Below are 21,998 nucleotides of genomic sequence, written 5' to 3'. Positions count from 1 at the left end.
AACAATGCTAAGAGATTGGGAAAATGTCGCTGCTCATGCAGTAGACGCAGCCAGAGAAAGGCCAAAAAAGAAACTTGCGATTTCGACGTTGGCAGGATTCGAACCTACGCCCCCGAAGGGAATTGATTTGAGGCACAGCTGAGCTGCGCAATTCTAGTCAATCGCAGTAACCACTTTGCTACAACGCCTTGATGGAGGCCACACTCAAAAACCCGAATATATACTACAAACAAAACAATCGGTTGCTCGAGAGCGGAAGGTCTGATGCCAGTATAGCAGGATACAATTGTCGAGTTTGATGGTAGCAGATAATTGGCTCGAGTTACATTTTACTCTGGGCGTGGCGTGGCGTATGTTGCCTTGCTGTGCTGCCTGAGGACTCAATGTGCGACAGGCCCTATAACCAACTGATCTGCTTCGAATCTGGAAAACTAGCATAATCCTGTGCAACAAACTATTCTTACTTGAAAACCCCGCAGCCTCCATTTCTGCTTCTGCATTCATCAAGCTTCCAGCAACTGTCACTGCGATCGTGTCGTCCACGTGGAAAGATCCTAGAGATCACGCGGAGAATCGAGACGCCAAGATCTGCACGAACAGTGGACATTGCATAAGGTACCTCCTACGCTCGACAGCTCAACTGAAGCAGTGTGACCTGATGCACGCGCTGTCACTTCTCTCAATTTTAACTTCGTATCGCTTTGCTTTGACCAGAAGTTGCAGGAGCATGCGGCTTTTGCAGGCAAATCGATCATCCATACCATACCATATACAGGTGGTCGGTCGAAACCGCGTAGCACTCGCGTGATGAGTCCTAGGAACGAAAAAAAATCGTACACTTTACCTCCATCCTAGTTCTCGCTGCACGCCTCGAATTTTTCGTTCCAGCAAGCCGACCTCCCTGTCTGATAGGTGGCGTGCTTCCGAGACATTTCGCAAACCTTGGGAGCAGTGACAAGCAAGCATTATGCTTTTCTCGCCTGCCATAGCCGGCTTGGAAGTGGGAACAAGACTCGTCCAGAAACTTCTCTCACAAGGCTTGCGAATTAGCAGAAAAGGAACGCAACATCCTTGCGGCCTACAATAGGCTCTTCTTCTCTCATTGGTTTCTACCGAGGAAGCTTGGGGACCCCGCGGGGATCTGTTGGGCTATTAGCCTACCTCCTAGTAAAAGCCTACCTACTACTGCACAAGGACGCTGCAAGCCTGCAATAGCACAGTGAGGTGGGTCACCGTGGGTGCAGTGGAAGGCCCGGTTCCGCATGTGGCGAAGCGATGCAATACCGTGTGACTAGGGCTGCTGGGAAGTCGGACCTTGGTGCTTTATTATCAGCCTGAACGGTTCTACACGAAATAGGGCGGAGGATCGAGCTGAGGTAATGATAACATCGCTAGTTGGCGGTAGGAGTAAGGTCAGGTACTTAAGCTGCATCGCACGCTGCACTTTGTGACCAGAGTCGTTCTACTACTTACTTACTGGCCGCTGTCTTTTGCAGCCTCATCGCTTGCGCCGTTTCTGGTCCATCGCGGTATTGAGGCCAAGACCGCTTGGCTGGAGCTTAGTGGTGAGTAAGCTTTCGCCACCTCTGAATACCTATCACTGCACTGTTAGGTGCATAACAAGAGATGGGAGCGGACTCCTCGTCATGACTTGTGAATGCCTGCTACAAAAGCTGAAGGTTGAAGCCTTTTGCTCGAATAGTGGCATGGCATACCATCTGATATTCCTCAATGTACCCCGAGGCTCGACCAAACAGGCGGAAACATGTACCTTCTCCACCACGTGCAATTCAAGGCTTGAACACAACAAGCATGCTTGGCAGCATGAAGAGTGGATAACAGATCGACAGAGGCTAACACGAAGCACAGCAGTCCAAGCATACCGATAGCCTACCATGGCCGAAAAGTACGACTTCGACCATGCCGTCGAACGTGAAGATGCCTCGCTGCCCAATACGGGTGAGCCTGTGGTCAGCATGAGCATTGGAAGATACTTTGCAACGCGCTTCAGCACTCTCAAACCACCCATGGACAGGCTGGAGAATCCCATCGCCCTTCTCCGCCTCTTGAACCTCAAACAATGGCTCTTCTTTCTCTGCGCCTTCATCGCCTGGACATGGGACGCCTTTGACTTCTTCACCGTCTCATTGACCGTGTCCGACCTCGCCGAACAGTTTGATAAATCCAAAAAGGACATTACCTGGGGCATCACTTTGGTCCTCATGTTTCGATCTGTCGGCGCCATCACTTTTGGACTCGCATCGGATCGGTACGGAAGGAAATGGCCCTTTGTTGTCAACAACTTGCTCTTTATCGTTTTGGAAATCGGTACAGGGTTCTGCAATACGTATGATCAATTCCTGGCCGTGAGAGCGCTCTTTGGTATCGCCATGGGGGGACTCTATGGAAATGTCGCTGCCATGGCTCTCGAAGATTGTCCTGAAAAGGCTCGTGGTATCATCTCTGGTATGCTGCAACAAGGCTATGCTTTCGGGTATCTCCTTGCTACAGTTTTTGCGAGAGCTCTCGTGAATACTACACCTCATGGCTGGAGACCTCTATTCTGGTTTGGAGGCGCCGTGCCTGTGCTGATCATTGCTTTCCGCTTATGCTTGGGAGAAACCGAGGCGTACGAAGAAAGGATGAGGGTAAGAGAAGGCAGCCAGAATGTAGGGAAAACGTTCATGAAAGAGGGTCAAGTGGCGCTCAAGAAGCATTGGATCTTGCTCGTGTATATGGTGCTGCTGATGGCCGGGTTCAACTTCATGTCTCATGGCAGTCAGGACTTGTACCCAACCATGCTGTCGAATCAGTACAACTTCTCGGCGGATGCAGTAACTGTGACACAAGTCGTCGCCAACCTTGGAGCTATTGCGGGTGGCACAACGATTGGATATCTGTCCCAGTCGTTAGGTCGCAGATTCAGCATCATCTTCGTCAGCATCGTTGGAGGCGCACTCCTGTACCCGTACAGCTTTGTGGGCAACGAGAAGGTCATGGTGGCAGCTTTCTTTGAACAGTTCTGTGTGCAGGGCGCTTGGTGAGTGGTGATCATGGGCGAACAAAGCTTCTGAAATGTGCTGACATTCAGACAAGGGGTGTGATTCCGATCCACTTGATGGAGCTGTCTCCCGGATCCCTGAGAGCATTCGTGGTTGGTACGTCTTATCAGCTTGGTAACTTAGTATCGTCGGCTTCGAGCACAATCGAGGCCACCATTGGCGAGCGCTTCCCATTGGAGCCTAAGATCGTAAAGGGGAAGCCTGTCGAGCGCTATGCGTATGGGAAAGTGGTGAGTTGTGCTCCTGGTGTTCTCGACATGACTTTGCTAATGTGCTCTAGATCTGTATTTTTCTCGGTTGCGTCTATGCCTATGTCATACTGCTGACTTTTCTCGGTCCGGAGATGAGAGGCCGTTCCATGCTCGCGCGGACTGATGAGGATCTGGCAGAGGCTGCGGGACAGGATGCCATGGACACTGTCCAGCACGGCAAGGCCTTCCGAAATGCGTCGACGCTGAGTGAGAAGAATGAACACGTCTAGGTACCTAGGTAGTCGAGCATATAGCTGGCAGGGCGTGAAATGCAAGGAGTATCAATGTAGCACGAATCGAACTCTTACGCAGCACGACTCTACTGGTGAATTCATGCAATGCTTCGAAATGTGATGTATGTGTTGAGGCATACAATAACAATGATGTTGGTGGTTGAAAGAAAGTTCCAAGTTGGGTTCCGAATGACCAGCTGGCCAAGGGCACTGGGCTTCAAGAGCCGGGCTTGACGCAACGTTGCGATCTCGAAATAGATACATCATCCAGCGTGAACTTCCCGCTTTCATTTTCGTTTTCTTCCACCACACCAACCTGGAACACTTTCTTGCTGGAAGACTTCACGAAGCCGACACCCTCGCGAGTGCACACAGCGGAGATGTATCACCACAACATTGTAGGCGGACCGCCACCAGGCCCGCAGGTAGAGGAACAACCGCCTCAAGCGCAAGCACAGCCTGCAGCAGAAGCACCGCCAATTCAACCACCGCAGGCGCCCTTCCAGCTGCAGCCCGGCCAGCAGCCCACACCCGAGCAGATCCAGATGATGCAGCAGCAACTGGCTGCCGAAGCCCAGAAGCATGGTCTCACCGTGCCACAGTATATTGAGCGTGTGAAGGCGCAGATGATGCAGCAGGCGCAAATGCAGCAGCGCATGCAACAGCAGCAACAGCAGCAGCAAGGGGGAGGGCCTCATGATGAGCACCAGCACAGACAGGGCCCCCAGGGCGCGCAGCCAGGAAAACAAGTACCCATCCAGCCCGGACCTCCAAAGCCCGAGGCGATTGCTATGGCCGCCTTCTTGCAGTCCCAGGACCTCAAGCTGCGCACGTGCATCTTCAACGAGCAGCGAAAGGACATGTTCAAGGTCAAGAGGGCCATTCGAGCCATACAGAGTGACGCGTATGTGAAGGCTCGCAAGAAGAACCCACTTCTTCCTGAGGTCACTGATCGCGTGCAAGCCGAGAATGCTTTTAAGCTACTCCCACTATCACTGCTGGCGTTGAGGTGCTCCAAAGTTGACGAGCATGCCGGTCACGAGGGCCATGGACATGCGAAGAAGAAGAGAGTGAAGGGGTTGTGGACAGTCAAGGTGGAACCACAGCAGGAAGCCGCGGACGAGTACTACTATGTTTGGCTATACCAGAGTCCGGCCTCACAGTGGAAGAGCAAGCTATACGCTGCCGGAGCACTCGTTGGTATCCTCGCCATTGTCTTCTTCCCCGTGTGGCCTTACACTCTCCGCATTGGAGTTTGGTATGTCTCGATGGGCATGCTCGGACTGCTGGGTCTCTTCTTCGCAATGGCTATCTTTCGACTCATCCTCTTCCTGGCTACCTTCTTTACTGTATCACCTGGGCTTTGGCTGTATCCGAATCTCTTTGAAGATGTGGGATTCTTCGACTCGTTCCGGCCGGTGTGGGCATGGCACGAGAGCGAGAAGGACATGAAGAAGCGAAAGAAGGATGAGAGAGCAGCGAAGAAGGCACGCAGAGAAGCGAGAGCAAGAGGCGAGTTGCCACCGTCGAGCAAGAAGAGCAAGCAGAAACAGATCGAGGACAAAGCCCAGCCGGCAGTGCCTGTACCTGCCAAGGGCATCGTGGAAGCTGCAGACACTGCCACCACTGGCGCCGAGAGCACACAGGCGGGCGGACTGCAGCAGCGGATCATACAGCCGAGAGTTGCAAGCGTGGAGGAAGAAGAAGACGAGTAGGCTGATTCTGGGCAAGCGATGGCGTTTTTGGGTCCGGGGAGCATTGCAGCATGATCATGGTCGAGATTAGCTCCGCTTCTACCAATTGACAGCATGATAGTATACCACCGATTATGGAGTGAAAACAACAGATGTCATACTCCTCATCTAGATGATGACTGCTTTCGGCGATCTACTCAAGACTGAGTCTGCATTTCTCTTTATTGAATATGGCACGCGCTCTTCAGCGTTCATTTCAGGCGGCTTGATCGCATCTGAATTAGCCTCCCAGCCCTGATACTCTGCTACCTCTTCCAATTGACCATTTCACATCGCGAGGAGTGCGACTTGGTAGAGAGTATAGCTGTCCGCGAAAGCCGGATGATGCCGCAGTTTGTGCATGGTGAGTGAGGCCAATGTCGGAGAAGGGCTGTCTGATGCTGCTGCGGCGAGGGACGTGGTAGTCAGGTACATTATTCAGTGGCCATACCGTCACGCCCCTCATCAGTGTAGGTATTGTTGTGTTGTTGAGGTGCCGACGTTACACAGTCAGCAGCGCACACCAGAGTCCTACCTCGGTGCCAGTGGGTGGCTATTGTTCGGCAGCTGGTCTGGCGCGAGACGTGTCCAAGAAAGTTGTTGCCGCTCTCCAGCGAAGCCTCGGTTCATCTGCCTTGGTTGATCTACCTCCTACATAGCGCTCACTTTTCTCCCTCCACAACACCTTCCCTGTCTCCCTCTGCAATTCTCTACTACACCATCCCACATACATCCCATATACCTCTCTCACCATGGCTACCGAACGTGTCAAGTCCATTCTCGGCCAGCTCCTCCCAGGCCAATCGCCGCTGGACAAGATGTGAGTCGGCCGGCCTCAGTTCCCCACCTTCATGTGACACGATGCACGATGCTGACCATGAGGTCTGTACAGCACCCAGAAGAACCCCGACGACATCGTCATCACTCTCGCCATCCGCACGCCTCTCACAAAGGGCAGGAAGGGAGGGCTCAAGGACACTCCTCTCGATGGCATTGTCTTCAAAATCTTGGAGCAGGTCGTCAAGAAGTCTAACCTTGACCCTGCGCAAGTAGAGGATATCTGCTTGGGCAATGTCAGTCACCCAGCCTGTCTGTACGCGCCAAAGTGTATGCTGATCATTCTCAGGTCTCCGATTCCAAAGCAGCCTATTACTGCCGTGCCGCTATGCTCGCCGCTGGCTTCCCGAATACCACTGCCGGCTCCTCGGTCAACCGTTTCTGCTCCTCTGGCCTCAAAGCCGTCCAGGACATCGCCAACCAAATCATCCACGGAGATATCGAGTGTGGTGTAGCCGTCGGTGCCGAATCCATGTCTGCTGGTGGTGATGCCCTCAGCCGCCCCTTCTTCGAAGACATCCTTAAAGCCAGCCAGGAAGCAGTGGATTGCATGATGCCTATGGGACAAACGTCCGAGAACGTTGGAAAGGACTTCAACATCACACGTGAACAGCAAGATCGCTACGCTGCGGAATCTTATCGACGAGCGGAAGTGGCACAAAAGGCGGGCTGGTTCGATGATGAGATTGTGCCCATCAAGGCGGTTGTGGACGGAAAGGAAGTCACATTGACTCGCGATGAGGGTCCTCGCTACGGAACGACATTCGAATCACTCAACAAGATCCGCCCAGCCTTCCCAGACTACGGCGACCGATCTACTGGAGGCAACAGCTCGCAAGTGACAGACGGAGCAGCTGCTGTGCTCCTCATGAAGCGTTCCAAGGCTCTCGAGCTCAACCAGCCCATCCTAGCCAAATTTGTCGGCGCTACAGTTGCAGGTCTTGCGCCTCGCATCATGGGCATTGGCCCATCCGTCGCCGTCCCTAAGCTCCTCTCCAAGTACAACTTGACCGTCGACGATATTGACATCTTCGAGTTGAACGAGGCGTTTGCTTCGATGGCTGTGTACTGCAAGGACACACTCAAGATTCCACATGAGAAGATGAATGTAAGAGGTGGAGCCATCGCTTTGGGACATCCCCTGGGTTGCACTGGTGCTAGACAGATCGTAACAGGTTTGTCTGAGGCAAGGAGACAACAGAAGAAGATTCTTCTGACGACGATGTGTATTGGCACTGGACAGGGTATGGCTGGGTTATTTGTTAACGAGCAGAATGTGTAGAGTCATGTATAGATTAGATTGATCGAAAACTATGACGAAGACGACGACATCTCGACAGCCTCAGACGAGCTATTGGACGATGATGAGAATGAGAATGATCGCGAGTCTTGTTAGAAGTTCGATCCAGTGCCGTCCACATCATTGCACTGACTACATAGCCGACCGTGTCTCCACCGGCGTATACATGCCAAGCCCACAGGCTCACTCGTCGGCGATTGCTCTCCAGGTGGATCGAGGCTCGTCTGAGTAATCTTGTTCACTCGCCACTACCTGTATCAAAGCTCTGCAGAAGACTAGGAAGCCGCGAGGCTGTTCGGGGCAGGAAGCGACGTCTTGATGCGTGGTGACCGCCTGCTATCATGAAATCTTTCATTCCTCCACCCCGGCCTTAATGGTTATCAACATCAGCACTGCCAATATTTGGACTTACTAAGAGCATATATCTATTTTGGGGTTGCGGATTCACGACCGAGCAGGCAATGTCCGCATAGGAGATAATTGGAGTGGGATTGCGCTGGGAAAGGCGTTGATCAATGTCAGAGATCCGCTCAGAGTCACCATATAGGACGTGCGGGCATACCAGAGGTGTGTCCATGGGACCTGTGCATGCATGGCACACGAATATAGCTGCGACAAGGATCTCGATGGCTTGAGTGCAATGTTGTGACAGGTGTTGTTGGCGATGGTTCAGAGCACAATGTAACCAAGACTTCGCAATCTGCGTCCGCAATGCTCCTGCGGCCAGCTTGCGCAGGTCTTGTATACGTTGACAGGCGAGCTGGGGGTTTGAATCTACTGTCCACAAAGCATTTTAAGCTCTTGATTCCTCCTGTTGCCCACTTTCTTCTCACTTGGTGAAGTCAGACGAGTGTCGGCGACGACATATAGCAGATAGTGCCCGACTTGAGATGAATCATATCCAATTTGACTCGAGTGAAGTGAATGAAGTGAATGAAGTGAAGTGAAGATGTAGTCAAAGTGGGGGTAGAAAGTAAAAGGTAAGAAGGCACAGTCTATTTCGGACCCACTATTCACGTTTAAAACCGCGAGCTCGTCTTGCTGTCCTGAGCGCTTCCCAAACCTTCCGAAGATGGACACCAACAAGACCACCTTGCGCTGGTGCGCTGATTACCTGAAGACATGGTCAACAAGCCGCATGCGTCCCGGACGGGAGGCAAGGCGAGTGGCAGCAAGAAGCCTACCGCGGCCACGCTGAACGAGGAAGACACGAGCTACATCGTCTTTGGCGATGGCAAGCCCAAGAAGGCAAGGAAGCCTGCAGCGGAGAGCGAGCCTTTGCCAGCAGGAAGTAGCAAGGCGAAGACTGCAGATGGCGCAGAGGAACAGCCCAAGAAACCGGACACGCGAACGCTGATCGGCGGCGCATCATGGACAGGCAAGCTGCCTCAGACCATGTTCAACGAGCACTGCCAGAAGCAGAAGTGGGAACGACCTGAATACACCGTGCATCGCAATCCACGAGGCTGGACGGGCGGCGTGATAATCAAGCAGAGACACCCGAAGACGCAGGAGCTAGTCACTCTTCCTCCCATCGTGCCACCGCCAGACTACCTCAAGGAGCGGGCAACGCAAGAAAGTGCCCTCGAAGCCAGACACTTCGCAGCGGCATATGCTCTGTTCAGAGTGAGCAACATGAAGAATATCCACATGATGCTCCCTCCCCACTATCGCGACCTCTGGAAAGGCGACTTTCAAGACTTGAAGAGTGAGGCAGTGGCGCAAGGAAACGCCTACATGTACGAGGCAGATCCGTTCCTGGCTAAGAAGAGGCACGACGAAGCCAAGCTAGCCAAAGAAAAAGCTCGGGCAGACAAGGTCAAGCAGCAGGTCGAGGACAAGAAGTTGGAAGTGGTCAGTCTAGATGGCCGAGTGCAGAGCAAGCACGTCTTGAAAGGCTGGGGGCAAAAGGTCGAAATGGGTGAGCGGACCAGACGAGGCGTCGAGTTGCTCATTCGTCAAGGCGGCGCATGGAACCCACACGGCACGACGTTGACGGCGAGCCAGCGTGAGAGCATCGCAGATGAGCTGTCGGGAATCGGCTTTCGAAGGAGCCACGTTGTGGAAGCAGCCGAGATTTGTAAGGACAAGGAAGAATGCCTGGAGTGGCTTCTGATTCATGTTCCTGAAGACGATCTGCCACGATGGACGTTACCTGATAACTACATGGCTGGTGTGACTATGGCCAGTGGTGACCTGAAACGCGAAGGCAAGATCAATCGCTTGGCTACTGCAGGATATGCCCAGGAGCTGTGCTCGGAAGTCCTGGATTCGTGTAGCGGTGTAGAAGGTCGGGCTGCCGAAGTACTGCAAGCCAGACTGCTAGGACAAGAACCTTCCTCTGCCGATGGCACCGAGGCCGACTTCGAGGTCTGGGACGAAGAAATGGCTACATCCGAGTCCATTTACGGCGATAAGTTTACCAATCACGACAGAATATGCACCATCACTTTAGAGCTCCAGACACCTGCTAAGAAGCCCATTGTGCTTCGTGCACGGCCTCCTAGCAATGGTTATCCGTACACGCCGCCTATACTGTCTGTCGAAACAGATTTGCCTGCATATGTCCGCTTGAGTATTTTAAAGAAAGTGCTGGTTGCTGCTAGTGAAGAATTTCTAGGCGTGCAAATGCTATTTAGCATCGTAGATTGGCTCGAACAGAACATTCCTGCGGTCATCGAGGATCCTGGTAAGCTCAGTGAGGTCGCAAGTGCCACTGCCACGTCCTCGAAAGAAGCGGCCAGGCCTTCTACGAGAAAACCACGGAGACAGCCAAAGCCAATATCATGGTCGCCACAGAGCGCCGTCAGCCAACGTTTGCTTCAAGATTGGCAAACCAAGCAGTCTACGCCCGAGCAGCAAAAGATGCTACAAGGCAGGCAAAGTCTCCCTGCTTGGAACCTCCAAGACGCGATTGTGACGGCCGTGACGAACAACCAGGTGACCATCATCTCCGGCGAGACTGGTTCGGGAAAGTCTACACAATCCGTGCAATTTGTCCTAGATGATATGATCAACCGCTGCCTCGGTGAGCAAGCAAACATCATCTGCACACAGCCTCGCCGAATTTCTGCCCTGGGCCTTGCAGACAGGGTAGCTGATGAAAGGTGCGGCAGAGTAGGTGAAGAGGTTGGATACGCAATTCGCGGCGAGTCGAAACAGAGACAAGGCACGACAAAGATTACATTCGTGACAACTGGTGTTCTACTCCGACGTTTGCAAACCTCTGGCGGTAGTACGGACGATGTTGTGCGAAGCCTGGCAGATGTGTCACATGTTGTTATTGACGAAGTGCACGAGCGCTCATTGGACACCGATTTCCTGCTTGTCCTGTTGCGCGATGTGCTGAAGAAGCGAAAGGACCTCAAACTGATTCTCATGAGTGCTACACTTGATGCCGCAACATTCGAGAACTACTTCAAGGCTTCGTCGAGTGTTGGAAAGGTGGAAATCCAAGGCCGCACCTATCCTGTAGAGGATATCTACTTGGTAAGTTCTAGCATTCCAAGGGATAGAGATAGTTGCTGACCTTCGATCTGTTACTTATGTAGGACGATATCTTGCGCATGACTGGCTTTGGAGGCGCAACAGAAGAAGAAGAAACGACAGACACACTTGCTGACCTGACTCTGGACGACGTGATCCGCGGCAATACGTCTGGTACCTCCACGCCACGAGCTCAGCCTAGGCTTGGGCAAGCATTGAGAACAGTTGGCACCAAGATCAATTACGAGCTCATCGCTCGCACTGTAGAGCATATTGACCGCGTGCTAGGAAACACAGAAGGCGGAATTCTGATATTCTTGCCCGGCGTAGGCGAAATTGACCAGACCCTGCGAGCCCTGCGGTCTGTGCCAAACCTACATGCGTTGCCTCTTCACGCATCACTCCAGAGCTCTGAGCAGCGGAAAGTCTTTCCCAAAGCACCTAGCGGGATGCGAAAAGTCATTGCTGCGACCAATGTTGCTGAGACTTCCATCACCATTGAGGACATTGTTGCCGTCATTGACACCGGTCGTGTGAAAGAGACCAGCTTCGATCCAGCCAACAATATGGTGAAGCTCGCCGAAGTATGGGCCTCGCGTGCGGCGTGCAAGCAGCGCCGTGGTCGTGCTGGTCGTGTGCGCGCAGGTGAATGCTATAAGCTGTACACACGATCCGCAGAAGCTAAAATGGCGGAGAGGCCGGACCCAGAGATCAGGCGTGTACCGCTCGAACAGCTTTGTCTGTCGGTGCGTGCTATGGGTGTGGTTGACGTACCATCGTTTCTCGCCTCAGCTCTGACGCCGCCAGAGACGCTGGCTGTCGCTGGCGCGCTACAACTTCTTACACGCATCGGCGCTCTGGACAACACCGATCTCACCGCTCTCGGTCGGCACTTATCCATGATTCCTGCCGACCTACGCTGCGGAAAGCTGCTTGTGTATGGCGCTGCATTTGGCTGCCTTGACGCTGCTTTGACCATCTCTTCCGTGCTCACCGTCAAGAGTCCTTTCGTCAGTCCCAAGGACAAGCGTGAAGAGTCCAAGTCTGCTCGCGCTGCCTTTGGCAACACACAAGGAGATCTCATCTGTGATCTCCACGCCTACGAAGAGTGGGCAGACAGAAGGGCGAGCGGTCAGCCAACATCGTCGCTCCGCAGATGGTGCGATGAGAATTTCCTCAACCACCAAACACTAATGGACATATCCACCAATCGTGCTCAATACCTGTCGTCTCTCCAAGAGATTGGCTTCTTACCCCCTGGCTACAGATCCTCATCACCAACAGCAGAGAACCTCAACCGCCATAACTCCAGCGAGGCGCTTATTCGTGCGCTGATCGCAGGATCATTTCAACCCCAACTGGCGCGCATTGACTTTCCCAACAAGAAATACGCCGCCTCTGCATCTGGAGCCGTCCAACTCGACCCCGAAGCACGCATGATCAAGTACTACAACGAAGAAAACGGACGCGTCTTTGTCCATCCATCCTCGACTCTCTTCGACGCGCAGACATTTCCCGGTAATTCCGTCTACATGAGCTACTTCACCAAAATGGCCACGAGCAAAGTCTTCATCCGAGACCTGACACCATTCAATGTGTACTCTCTGCTCATGTTTTCGGGTCCCATCACGATTGATCCCCAAGGCAGAGGGCTCTTGGTGGATGGCTGGGTCCGATTGAGAGGCTGGGCGAGGATTGGTGTCCTCGTCAGTCGACTGAGGATGATGTTTGATGAGTTGCTCGCAAGGAAACTGGAGGAGCCGGGATTGGACATGGGAGAGCATGAGGTTGTCAAGGCTGTGAGGAAGTTGGTCGAGCTCGATGGTTTAGATCGATAAAGAGAGATGACGGTGATGAAACTGAACCTGAAGGATTCTTTTTTCAAGATTCTTGAATTTATATATCCATTGGTGGCACCTGTTCAGGAATTACTAGTCTCCCGTCCACTCTCTAAACTAGCCGCCAATGATCGTCAAGACTTCTTCCATCATCATGAAGGTATGCATAAGAAGACGATGCGTTCGTGGACACTGCAAATTATTTATAGCACACATTATATCCATTATATGACATGGGTATCGTCAGATTGTAGTAAAAGGTCTCTTCTGATGTAGGCCACCGGATGGGCACTTCGGTCAAAGATTTGTAACGCTGTGACGCAGCAGATTTTTGGTCCAGATAACATAAGAGAGGGAGAGGGAGAGATTCGCCTCGTGTGTGCAATAATATGCTTCGGTTCGGTTCGGTTCGGTCGGTTCGATCGTCAATGAGGGAAAACAATGGATTATGGTCGTGCTTGAGAAATTTTTGTTCGTCGAGAAAGGGGCGTTCAACGCCACACATTATCGTACGGTTATAACCACGAGAGCGACCTGTACACATATCAGTAACGCGTATATCAGAAGGGGGACAGTTGGAACACGCACCACAGCGGCAATCACAAGTATCCCAATCACACTCATAATGCGATTCAACATCCTCCACCACTTGGCCTTGCGATATACCCTGTCTTCTCGCCATCTCTGTTCAGCGTCTCCAGCCTCATGCCGCATCATGGCATGAGCCACATCCTCCTCACTTCCCGGTAAGACACCAGCCTTTTCCAGCTCGCTGTCATCCACCGGCTTTTTCGGCAGAGGTAGAACCGCGCCCAGCATCCAGAAGAGCGGTAGAACAAATCCTAACGTGAAAAGCAGCACCTGTCGATTACATCGTGAGCGAATGAGCGTATCGAGACTTTCAGTGAAACTGGGTGCTTGCCAGAAAGAGAGCCGATTCTGAGAAATTCGCTTGCTCGGGGCGAGGTGGGGTTGAGATGCTAACGTCCCATTGAAATCGGAAAGCCGGTCTTTGGTCATGGGCCGAGGGAACTCCATTTCTCCCCATTGGTTCTGTTTGCTGTACTTTCTGAGCGGTTTGTGTCGAGGTACCCGTTGCGGCACCTCATTCTCGCTGCCCTGTAATACACCCCATCGGGGTTGACCAGAAGGCAAGACTTCCTCATTTGTGGCTTCAGGCTGCTGCTGAAGAGGATCTGCAAGGATTGGCATCGAATCCGGTCGGTCGTCATGCGACGGCCGAGACTTTTTCGAGCCTCTGCTCTTTTGGCTTTTATGGAGCTTGGCTTTGCGACTGCCTTCGTTATTCCGCGTTCCCGACCGGAATATTGCAGGCAAGAAGTGACTGCTGGTTGGGCTGACATTCTCCTCGCTGCTGTATGTTTGACCCAGCCGGCTGGTGATGCTATGACTCGTCCAGGTGCTGTCGCCCCTCCCATGCTGCGCAGCAGGCCGTGCCCGTTCTGTTGTCGACAGACTGCTCAACGATAGCTTACTCGACAGCCGAGCTTGCCCGCTGTAGAAGTTTCTCGCCCACACTGGGAAGATTCCTGTGCTTTGGCTACTTCGATCGCTTCCGACGTAGCTGATCTCGCTTTGCTGCCGGGAGTGATTGCTCTTTCCTCGCAATGAGTAGCCCGATCGCTTTTGATGAAGCGAGGGCCGAGTCATCTCGGATAAAGTGTCGACCAGCTCATCTTCGTCGCCGTTTTGGGGGACTGGAGGTAGTGGGGGTAGCGGACCATCGTACTTCCGCGTAGCATGGCCACTGCTCGGTCCTGGATTGTTGACCAATGTCGCCCTATGCTGGGTCTTGAATAGAGGTTGTGGTACTGCCGACTCTTCTCGAAAAATGCCCAAGGTCATGTCCCCTGCCTCCACACTGGTCCCACGTGTTGCTGGGGACGGTAAGCTCGACGCAATGGAGTCTACTGGCGCACTGCGCCGTCGAGATTCATCGAATGTCGCCGAGAGGGGCGTTTGATCGCCCGTACCTATGGTCAGCACACCACTACCCAAAGACCAGTGACTGAGGTGGTGACTGCCACGTTGCCCATCGCTCTCACTAGCGATCGTGCTGAGCTGGTTGCTGAACGGACGTCGCGGAAATGGAAGCGTGTCGATATCCTCATCATCCCCCATTGTGTCATCGGTGGTCGGCGTTGCTGTCCGGGGTCTTGTGATAGTGGCCTGAGAGGACGCCTGTGAGGACAGAGATGTGGACGCAGCCTTGTGTCGTACTCTCCGCCTCGGGATGAATAAAGGTGGAAGGGTGTCGGTGGACTCGAGAGACGCCCAAGAGCTATGACTAGCCAATCGTCGACCAGGAAATGACGTTTCGTCGTCCTGCTCGAAGCGTGAGGTTATAGATTCGAAGGAGCTCGCTGCTGCCAACCGCCCTGGTCGCGAAATTGGACGTTGGTGGTGCACTATACTGCCGACGCTTGGACTGTACGCGACGAAATTAGGCGATGACGAGTGAGAGTGAGCCGCGTCTGAGATCGTAGCTGGCTCGGAACCATACAGCTGCACCACCGGAGATGAAGTGACTTCTCGAAGGTCAGATAAGCTTGGCAACGTGTGTAGCGACCCTGTCGAATATGCCCTTCTCGACGTTCGCGGCAGCGAAACGGGCGAGTCCGACTCGTTGGAAGACACAGAAGGCGCTGTATATGGTCTCGAGAAGGCTAGGGTGGAAGGGTCCTGTATCACGCGTGGCCCGGAGTGCGGCGCAGGCGGCGAAGGTGTGATGGACGTCTCAGAGTCTGAGACTGCTCTAATTGTGGTTAATTCGGGGGAGGCTTCCTGCAGTGTCTGTAACGACAACCTGGCGGTCTCGTCGCTCACTGTTCGCGCGTGCGAATGCTCGTAGTCAGCCGGCGTAGGTGTTCCGCGGAGAGTCGTGCTCAGGCTGCTCGATGGATGACTTCTCAAGCTCTTGACCAGCGCAATCTCGCTGCCGCTCTGCAGCGTAGAACATAGCGAGCCCCATCCCGACGAGGTACTTCGACGGTGCCCTTCCGATCGGGCAAGCGTCAGCTGCGAGGTGTTCGGATACAGGGTTGGACTTGGTGCTCGATCCTGTTCTTGACCCGTTCCCAGCGGCTCATTTGCTGGCGGAGTCGCGTCTGAAACATCAAACTCCCGACCTGAAGCCGGAGATCCTGGCAGTGGGTCGCTAGCGTCGCTCGTTTCCCGCACCCTGGCAATTTCTTGGCTTTCGTCCGGCTCGGTCCGTGGGGCACGTGTCGTAACATTTTCGTGCTCGTCGTCGACGCTGCTGCGCGAACGACGACGAGCCTCTGAAGAAGTGCGGGAGGAGGATCGTGTGGAGGAGTTGGATGCGCTCGAGGTCGATGGCTCGACCAAGCGTACAGTCGACTTTTCGGGGATTGCAGTGGAGCTCGGTTTCTGGCTCTGGCTCTGGCTCTGTCGCAGTTGCAGCTGGAGATCGCTCGCGCTCGTCGCGGATCTCCGTCGTCTCTCACGCTGTGTGTCGCGGGGTGCGACCTGCGTTGCTCCAAAGAAACCGCTCCTGGCATCTCGGGACTTGCGTTTCGCCAGTCGCTCGTAGAGTTCCTTCCTCTCCTTCACCTTTCCCGTGGCCGTAGACATGAAGGGATGATTAATACAGTAGTAGTAGCGAACGAAAATTGGCGGAGATCGCGAAGCATAATAAAAGAGTGGCAGGCGCAACAGCACCAGAGAGTCTCTCGCTGGACGTCGCGCAAGGCAGCAGTCGGCGGCTGTTGAAGTAAGTAGAGGTTACCTCCACCTGATTCTCAGCTTCAGGAGTCGCCGGTCCAGGGCGGTAGTCCGTTGACAGCCAATGCAATAATCGTGCGTCTGCAGGCTGCAGAGACAAATATTAATGGGTCCCACAAAACAAACGGCGTGCTTATCCTGGCTGCATGTGCCCTCGTGCGGCCTGGATGGGGACAGGTAGAAGGATGGTGATGGCGGTTCCGGGAGAGACAGACAGTAGGGGTGGGGAGGGGGGAGAGGAGGGTATCGTGGAGCAGAACTGGGACACAAAGAATATAGAAGAAGATGCAGACGAGGCAACCCGGGAAGCACAACACTCATTCACGAAGTCAAGTGTTCAAAATGACCACGATGCTTCTGTCAAGTTCAACTGCTTTTTTGCCAATTCACGTCGATAAACAGGGGTGTCACGAACCACCGTCGAGATTGACAGGTGGGAGCTTTTCGACGCGATCACGGAAATGACGCGCCCAGTAGTCTGTACACGCCGCCGCCTATGGACCAATGGCGCGGGCGCTTGATGGAACTATAGGCCCGTACATGCCGAGGGGCCTGCAACTATAACATTACGCTCTTGCAGTCGTGCAGTTGTGCCGCCGTGAGAGGGGCTGGAGACTTGCTGGCGCAGAGCGGGCGCGTGGTCTGGAGTCTCTGGACGGCCGGCCGGCCCCTTGTCATCGATGTCGTGGCATATGATTTCGCCATACCTCCTACTCAGGTAGATATTCTACGATACCAGGCGCCAACTTCTCTCCCCCACCAATGTCGGGGCTTCCAGGTGTATGCCGGAAAGGTTCCTTCCGCCTTCCGAAAGCGTATTTCAGTGGTATACAGGCGCCGGTAGATGACAGTATGCAGCGTGGCTGTTGCAACGTGTGTTCCAGCTCCTGTGGCATGTACCTCCTACCTCCTATGACTGCGAACAGTCGCATGTGAATGATGTGATGCCGTAAGAGCCTCATCACTCACTCCCGTGGTTCGCGGAAATATACTTTGTTCTCATCAGGGAGCCTAGGAGGTAGGAGACGCCTCGTTCGTACCTGAAGCGCGTATGCAAGCTCGTAAACTCTAGGCTACCCGGACCGTAGCTACGGTATGATACAGAGAACAAGAGGAAAAGGCAAGGGGGTTAGGAAACAAGGTAGGAATGTGTAATAATTCTAATGCTATCTAACTATCTGGTTACATATTAGTAGGTCTCTATCCTAGTAGAGTCCTCTATATAGTTTGACTATATCTAGGTATTACTATATTTAATTTTGTAGCTTCCTCTACTCTCTACTACCTTCTAGAGGCCTATATAGTCGGTCGCCTATAACTGAAACTATCTTCTCTTTACTTATTCTTCTATCTATTATATTATATATTAAAAAGAGTATTTTAATAGATATATATAGTATAGTATATATTTGTTAGTTCGTTTCTATAGTATAACTAGAATCTTATTATACTATACAAATAGTATAATATAGTCAGTTATTACTAAGTTGCTCTTAGCTATAGTCTTTTTAATCTCTTTTCTATATAGATATTTCTATAGCCCTTCTCTATAGTATCTATTTTCTATATAGTATAGTCTACGTTCTCTTATTATAATAGCTAGGCCCTCTAGGTCTAGAAGGCTAGATATATAAGCCTAAGGTATTTACCTTAGATATTAAATAGTAGGCAAATAGGTCGCTACGTAGGCGTATACTTAGTATAATATGTCCTACGGGCCTGCCTGTTAGTAATACGGTATTAGCCAATTTTCTATATACCTATATACACGCGTAGGCGCGCGTATGTCTCTTGTCTCTCGTCTCTTCTCTCTGTCTCTTCTTCCTAGAAAGTAGGCCTCTGCCTCTTCCTCCTTCTCCTTATCCTTCTCCTTGTCCTTCTTCTTGTCCTTCTCCTTATCCTTGTTAAGTTGTTCTTCTCTTTGTTCTTCTCTTTGTTCTTCTCTGTATCCTTCTCTACTAAATTTTAGGCAAGGTAGCCCGTAGGGACAGGTAGGTAGGTAGTCTGCCCGCCTACGGCGGGCTTTTTTTTAAGGTAGTAACGCATTGGGTCTAGTGGATTTAGCGCGCCCTACCGCAAAGGATACGCCAATTAGAGCGTACGCCTTCGAGGGATTTTTATAGCTGTATACTCTATTCCTAATTTAGTAGGCCTCTACTCCCCCCTTTACCTAACCTACGCTACGCTTCGGAAGGCTCGGAGGTCGTTCCGTGCCAATAAGTATATTAGCTACATTGGCTCTCTTTTTTCTAAATAATAGTAATTAGTTTATATGCTTTAATATATAGTAGTATTAGACGCTATATATATTACTATATATCTACTCCTATATTTCTAATTCTTTAACCTTCTAAAGGGTAGCAGTCTATAGAGGTCTAATAGCCCTATAATAGGCTCGTAAGCGCGCGGCGGGAATAGACTCGAAAGCGCACGTTCTAATTGGCGTATCCTTTGCGGTAGGGCGCGCTAAATCTACTATATCCAATACGTTACTACCTCGAAAAAAATCCCCGGCCGCAGGCGTAGAGGAAAGAAAGCTCTACCTACCTACCCTACCTACCTACCTACCGACCTGCCTACCTATCTGTCCCTATAGGCTACCTTGCCTGAAGTTTAGCAAAGAACAACAAAGAGAAGAGAAGGACAAGGAGGAGGAGGAAGCCTAGAAAGAAGAAGAAGAAGAGAAGAGAAGAGAGAGAAAAAAAACAAGAGAGACGTAGGGAGACGAGAGACGAGAGACGCGGGGAGACGGGAGACGAGAGACGCGGGGAGACGAGAGACGCGGGGAGACGAGAGACGGGAGACGAGAGACAGGAGACGGAGAGGGAGAAGGAGAAGGAGAACGAGAAGGAGAACGAGAAGGAGAACGAGGAGGAGAACGAGAAGGAGACCGAGAAGGAGACCAAGATGCCTAGGAAGAAGATAGGGAGAGATATATACAATACACACATACATACATATACATACACGCGCGCGTATGCATAGAAAATTGGCTGATACCGTGCTACCAACGGGCAGGCCTGTAGGACATGTTAGCTTCATCTTGCATTCTAGGAGATAGCTAGGCGAGTTCGATTTGAGGAAATTTACAATGAATGTAGACAAGCAGTAGAAGCATTCGATGGAAGGGGAGTATAGTAGAATGATTGCGGATCTGAAAGGGGTCTTCTTATAGGCATTGAAGACTGTAGGAGTAGATAACTCGAGGGAACCGGTCTTGAGAAAGCTCCTAAGTGTGATGAGAGGGAGAGGGCTGTTCTTGTGGTAGGTAGGTAAGCGTTAGTCACTCGGATTGGATGGCTGCATTGCCGACTACTTATGCCTTGTCACAGCGACGACGACGATGTTATCTTCGATGGAGATCCAATTGGCTACTGAGTACATCGCCAACTCTCTCTCTATAAAGTCACACGCAGAGAAGACTACAACTTTGAGGCAGGCACCAAGTTGGGTTGCTCGGTATATTACAGCGGCGCTTAGCTGGAAGCAATCCCAACCTCGTTTGCGGCGGACTGTAGGAGGTAGCTTCAGCTAGAGATTGGTGCAATTCATAATGCCTAGCGACTACCGGAGATAAGACTGAGATGTTACGGATCTCACTCCTTTGTAACTATGTCCTTTTGCCTGTCGAGTAGTGAGGTCGTAGTATTGAACATAGATGTATTGATTATTCATTTCTTGCAGAGGGATGAGAAGAAGGGCGCAGCTTCGATTACGTGTGAGGGCGTGAGGTTTGGCATTGAGAGGGCGCGCCTAGCTAAGAGAGCAACAGTAGCAAATAGTAATTGTAGCAAATCACAGCCTGGATAAAATGATTCCAGACCGGCCCAAGCGGGCCCATATATTGTTATTGTTGTTGTTGTTGGTGTTGTTTTTTTTTCTTTTCTGTTTTGTGAGAGGCAGATCAAAATCATCGTATGATCTTCCCCCGTTTTGCGTTTAAGGGCGCGCCCCCTGCAAACTCAAGTCGCAACATCATGCGATTTTCTGCAACACGCCACGGTCCACGAATTAGGAACAATCAATATTACCACATCCTGTCATGGTATACGTATTATCCGTTGTATAAGTAGATATATACCTATATATATCTTTCTCTCTCTTTCTCTCGTTACCTATACCTTAGTGTGACATGCTACACAAAAGTCCGTCTCACTCATCATTATCATCATCTCACTTCTTCATCTCACTGTATACATACTCTACTCATCTCGCCACAAACTCTCTCACACAATTGTTGCATACCCCCTACATCTTCTTTCGCTTGACTTTTTCTTTTCTTTTCCTTTTTTTTTTCCTTCACAAAATGGAGAATTCCGACCTCCTCACAGTCGCAGCTTCAATCGCAGTCATCATCTGGTCCGTAGTCATGAATACCCTCTATGATGCCGAACAGCATCGCGAGAAGAAAATGATGATGATTTCCAATGGACGACGAACAGTACATGTAGCTGTAAGTACCTACCTACCTTACTATCTCAATGCCCAAGGAGGAGAGAAAAGGAAGATGAAGATGAAAGAAAAAGGAGAAGCTGACGTGAGAAATGATTAATGCTTGCAAGTATGCATCAGCAGACGACTACCTCTAGACGACATCTTATCACACAACATCAAAAAGACAACAAGTAGCGAACTCTGCCTACCTAGGTACATGTACATGTACATGTACTCGACTCGACTCGACTCGACGAAATTTGATCAAGACAAGACAGGACCAAATACAATACAAATTATCCCCTTCGGCTTTTATTTTGCTGGCCAAAATCCTGATTTGATGATGATGGAGAATAATGCTGGCACCACCACCATCACCACCATCACCACCACGACGATGGAAAGGGGAAAAGGGATGTTTCTCTTGTTATCATCAGAACCAAAAATCATTTGAGAGGGAGGAAAAAAAAACAAAAAGACATTTCTTGCTGGATTTTCAAAAGAAATGCCTATCTACCCCAAAGTGCATACCAAGTGTAGTGCAGTCTCTCACTCCGCCAGCCAGTCAGCCTCTTTCTCTCTCTCTCCTTTTTTTGTGCCAGATGTATCTCAGAGAAGATCGCAACCTCTTCGCCCCTTTTTACCACCATTTATCAACATCGATCCATCAATCCATCAATCAAGCCCAAAGGGAGAAGGAAAGAGGAGGAGGAAAGAAGGAAGGAAGAGGAAAGAGGAGGAAGGAGCGTCACCCACCTACCTACCAGCCTGATCTGGCATATATCGACCACCTGATCAGGAACTCAGAAGAAGAAGAAGAAGAAGAAGCCCACTCAAATCGTCATCGTCGTCGTCGTCCCTGATTGACTTGACTCGGCTTGGCTTGGCCCTCAGCTCTCGTAAGCAAAGCTCAAGCGTCGAGACTTCTAGGCTGGACGGGACGGGACTGGATTGGACTGGCAGCTTTTACGCTGTGTTACACTGTGTCACTGTTTCGACTTTTGAAAAGAAAAGACATGCCGCCGTCGGTTGGGGGAAGAGAGAGAGAGAGAGGGGGGG

The 21,998-nt window shown here is 51.6% G+C and overlaps 6 protein-coding genes and 1 non-coding gene across 7 annotated transcripts; 5 read left to right on the top strand and 2 right to left on the bottom strand.

Annotated features, from left to right (window-relative positions):
- Positions 1-83: 83 nt before the first annotated feature.
- Positions 84-188, bottom strand: SEPMUDRAFT_t11. Its single transcript has one exon. It is a non-coding gene; the product is annotated as a tRNA-Ser (tRNA).
- A 1,281-nt stretch (positions 189-1,469) lies between these two features.
- SEPMUDRAFT_147457 (sugar transporter family protein) lies at positions 1,470-3,621 on the top strand. The gene is made up of 4 exons (XM_016904312.1): positions 1,470-1,565; positions 1,870-3,040; positions 3,097-3,292; positions 3,343-3,621. The coding sequence occupies exons 2-4, from the start codon at positions 1,896-1,898 to the stop codon at positions 3,541-3,543; spliced, it is 1,542 nt and encodes a 513-aa protein (XP_016763748.1). The 5' UTR covers positions 1,470-1,565; positions 1,870-1,895; the 3' UTR covers positions 3,544-3,621.
- Positions 3,622-3,864: 243 nt separating this feature from the next.
- On the top strand, positions 3,865-5,406 carry SEPMUDRAFT_147456 (translocation protein). Its single transcript, XM_016904311.1, has one exon. The coding sequence runs from the start codon at positions 3,927-3,929 to the stop codon at positions 5,259-5,261; it is 1,335 nt and encodes a 444-aa protein (XP_016763747.1). The 5' UTR covers positions 3,865-3,926; the 3' UTR covers positions 5,262-5,406.
- Positions 5,407-5,971: 565 nt separating this feature from the next.
- Positions 5,972-7,515, top strand: SEPMUDRAFT_147455 (thiolase). Its single transcript, XM_016904310.1, has 3 exons — positions 5,972-6,099; positions 6,172-6,352; positions 6,406-7,515. The coding sequence occupies exons 1-3, from the start codon at positions 6,032-6,034 to the stop codon at positions 7,396-7,398; spliced, it is 1,242 nt and encodes a 413-aa protein (XP_016763746.1). The 5' UTR covers positions 5,972-6,031; the 3' UTR covers positions 7,399-7,515.
- A 984-nt stretch (positions 7,516-8,499) lies between these two features.
- On the bottom strand, positions 8,500-16,723 carry SEPMUDRAFT_60655 (uncharacterized protein). The gene is made up of 3 exons (XM_016909533.1): positions 13,329-16,723; positions 10,968-13,274; positions 8,500-10,905 (listed from the first exon to the last, which is right to left on the bottom strand). The coding sequence occupies exons 1-2, from the start codon at positions 16,353-16,355 to the stop codon at positions 13,245-13,247; spliced, it is 3,057 nt and encodes a 1,018-aa protein (XP_016763745.1). The 5' UTR covers positions 16,356-16,723; the 3' UTR covers positions 8,500-10,905; positions 10,968-13,244.
- Positions 8,500-16,723, top strand: SEPMUDRAFT_147454 (DEAD/DEAH box helicase). Its single transcript, XM_016904309.1, has 3 exons — positions 8,500-10,905; positions 10,968-13,274; positions 13,329-16,723. Exons 1-2 carry the CDS (start codon positions 8,539-8,541, stop codon positions 12,738-12,740), a joined length of 4,140 nt encoding a protein of 1,379 aa, XP_016763744.1. The 5' UTR covers positions 8,500-8,538; the 3' UTR covers positions 12,741-13,274; positions 13,329-16,723.
- Positions 16,724-20,663: 3,940 nt separating this feature from the next.
- SEPMUDRAFT_147453 (uncharacterized protein) lies at positions 20,664-21,951 on the top strand. The gene is made up of 2 exons (XM_016904308.1): positions 20,664-20,958; positions 21,078-21,951. The coding sequence occupies exon 2, from the start codon at positions 21,296-21,298 to the stop codon at positions 21,800-21,802; it is 507 nt and encodes a 168-aa protein (XP_016763743.1). The 5' UTR covers positions 20,664-20,958; positions 21,078-21,295; the 3' UTR covers positions 21,803-21,951.
- Positions 21,952-21,998: the final 47 nt, after the last annotated feature.

The sequence above is a fragment of the Sphaerulina musiva genome, assembly GCF_000320565.1.
Source record: "Sphaerulina musiva SO2202 unplaced genomic scaffold SEPMUscaffold_2, whole genome shotgun sequence".
Lineage (NCBI taxonomy): Eukaryota > Fungi > Ascomycota > Dothideomycetes > Mycosphaerellales > Mycosphaerellaceae > Sphaerulina > Sphaerulina musiva.
Note: the sequence above shows the minus strand (reverse complement) of the source record. Positions and strands in the feature narration are given on the sequence as shown.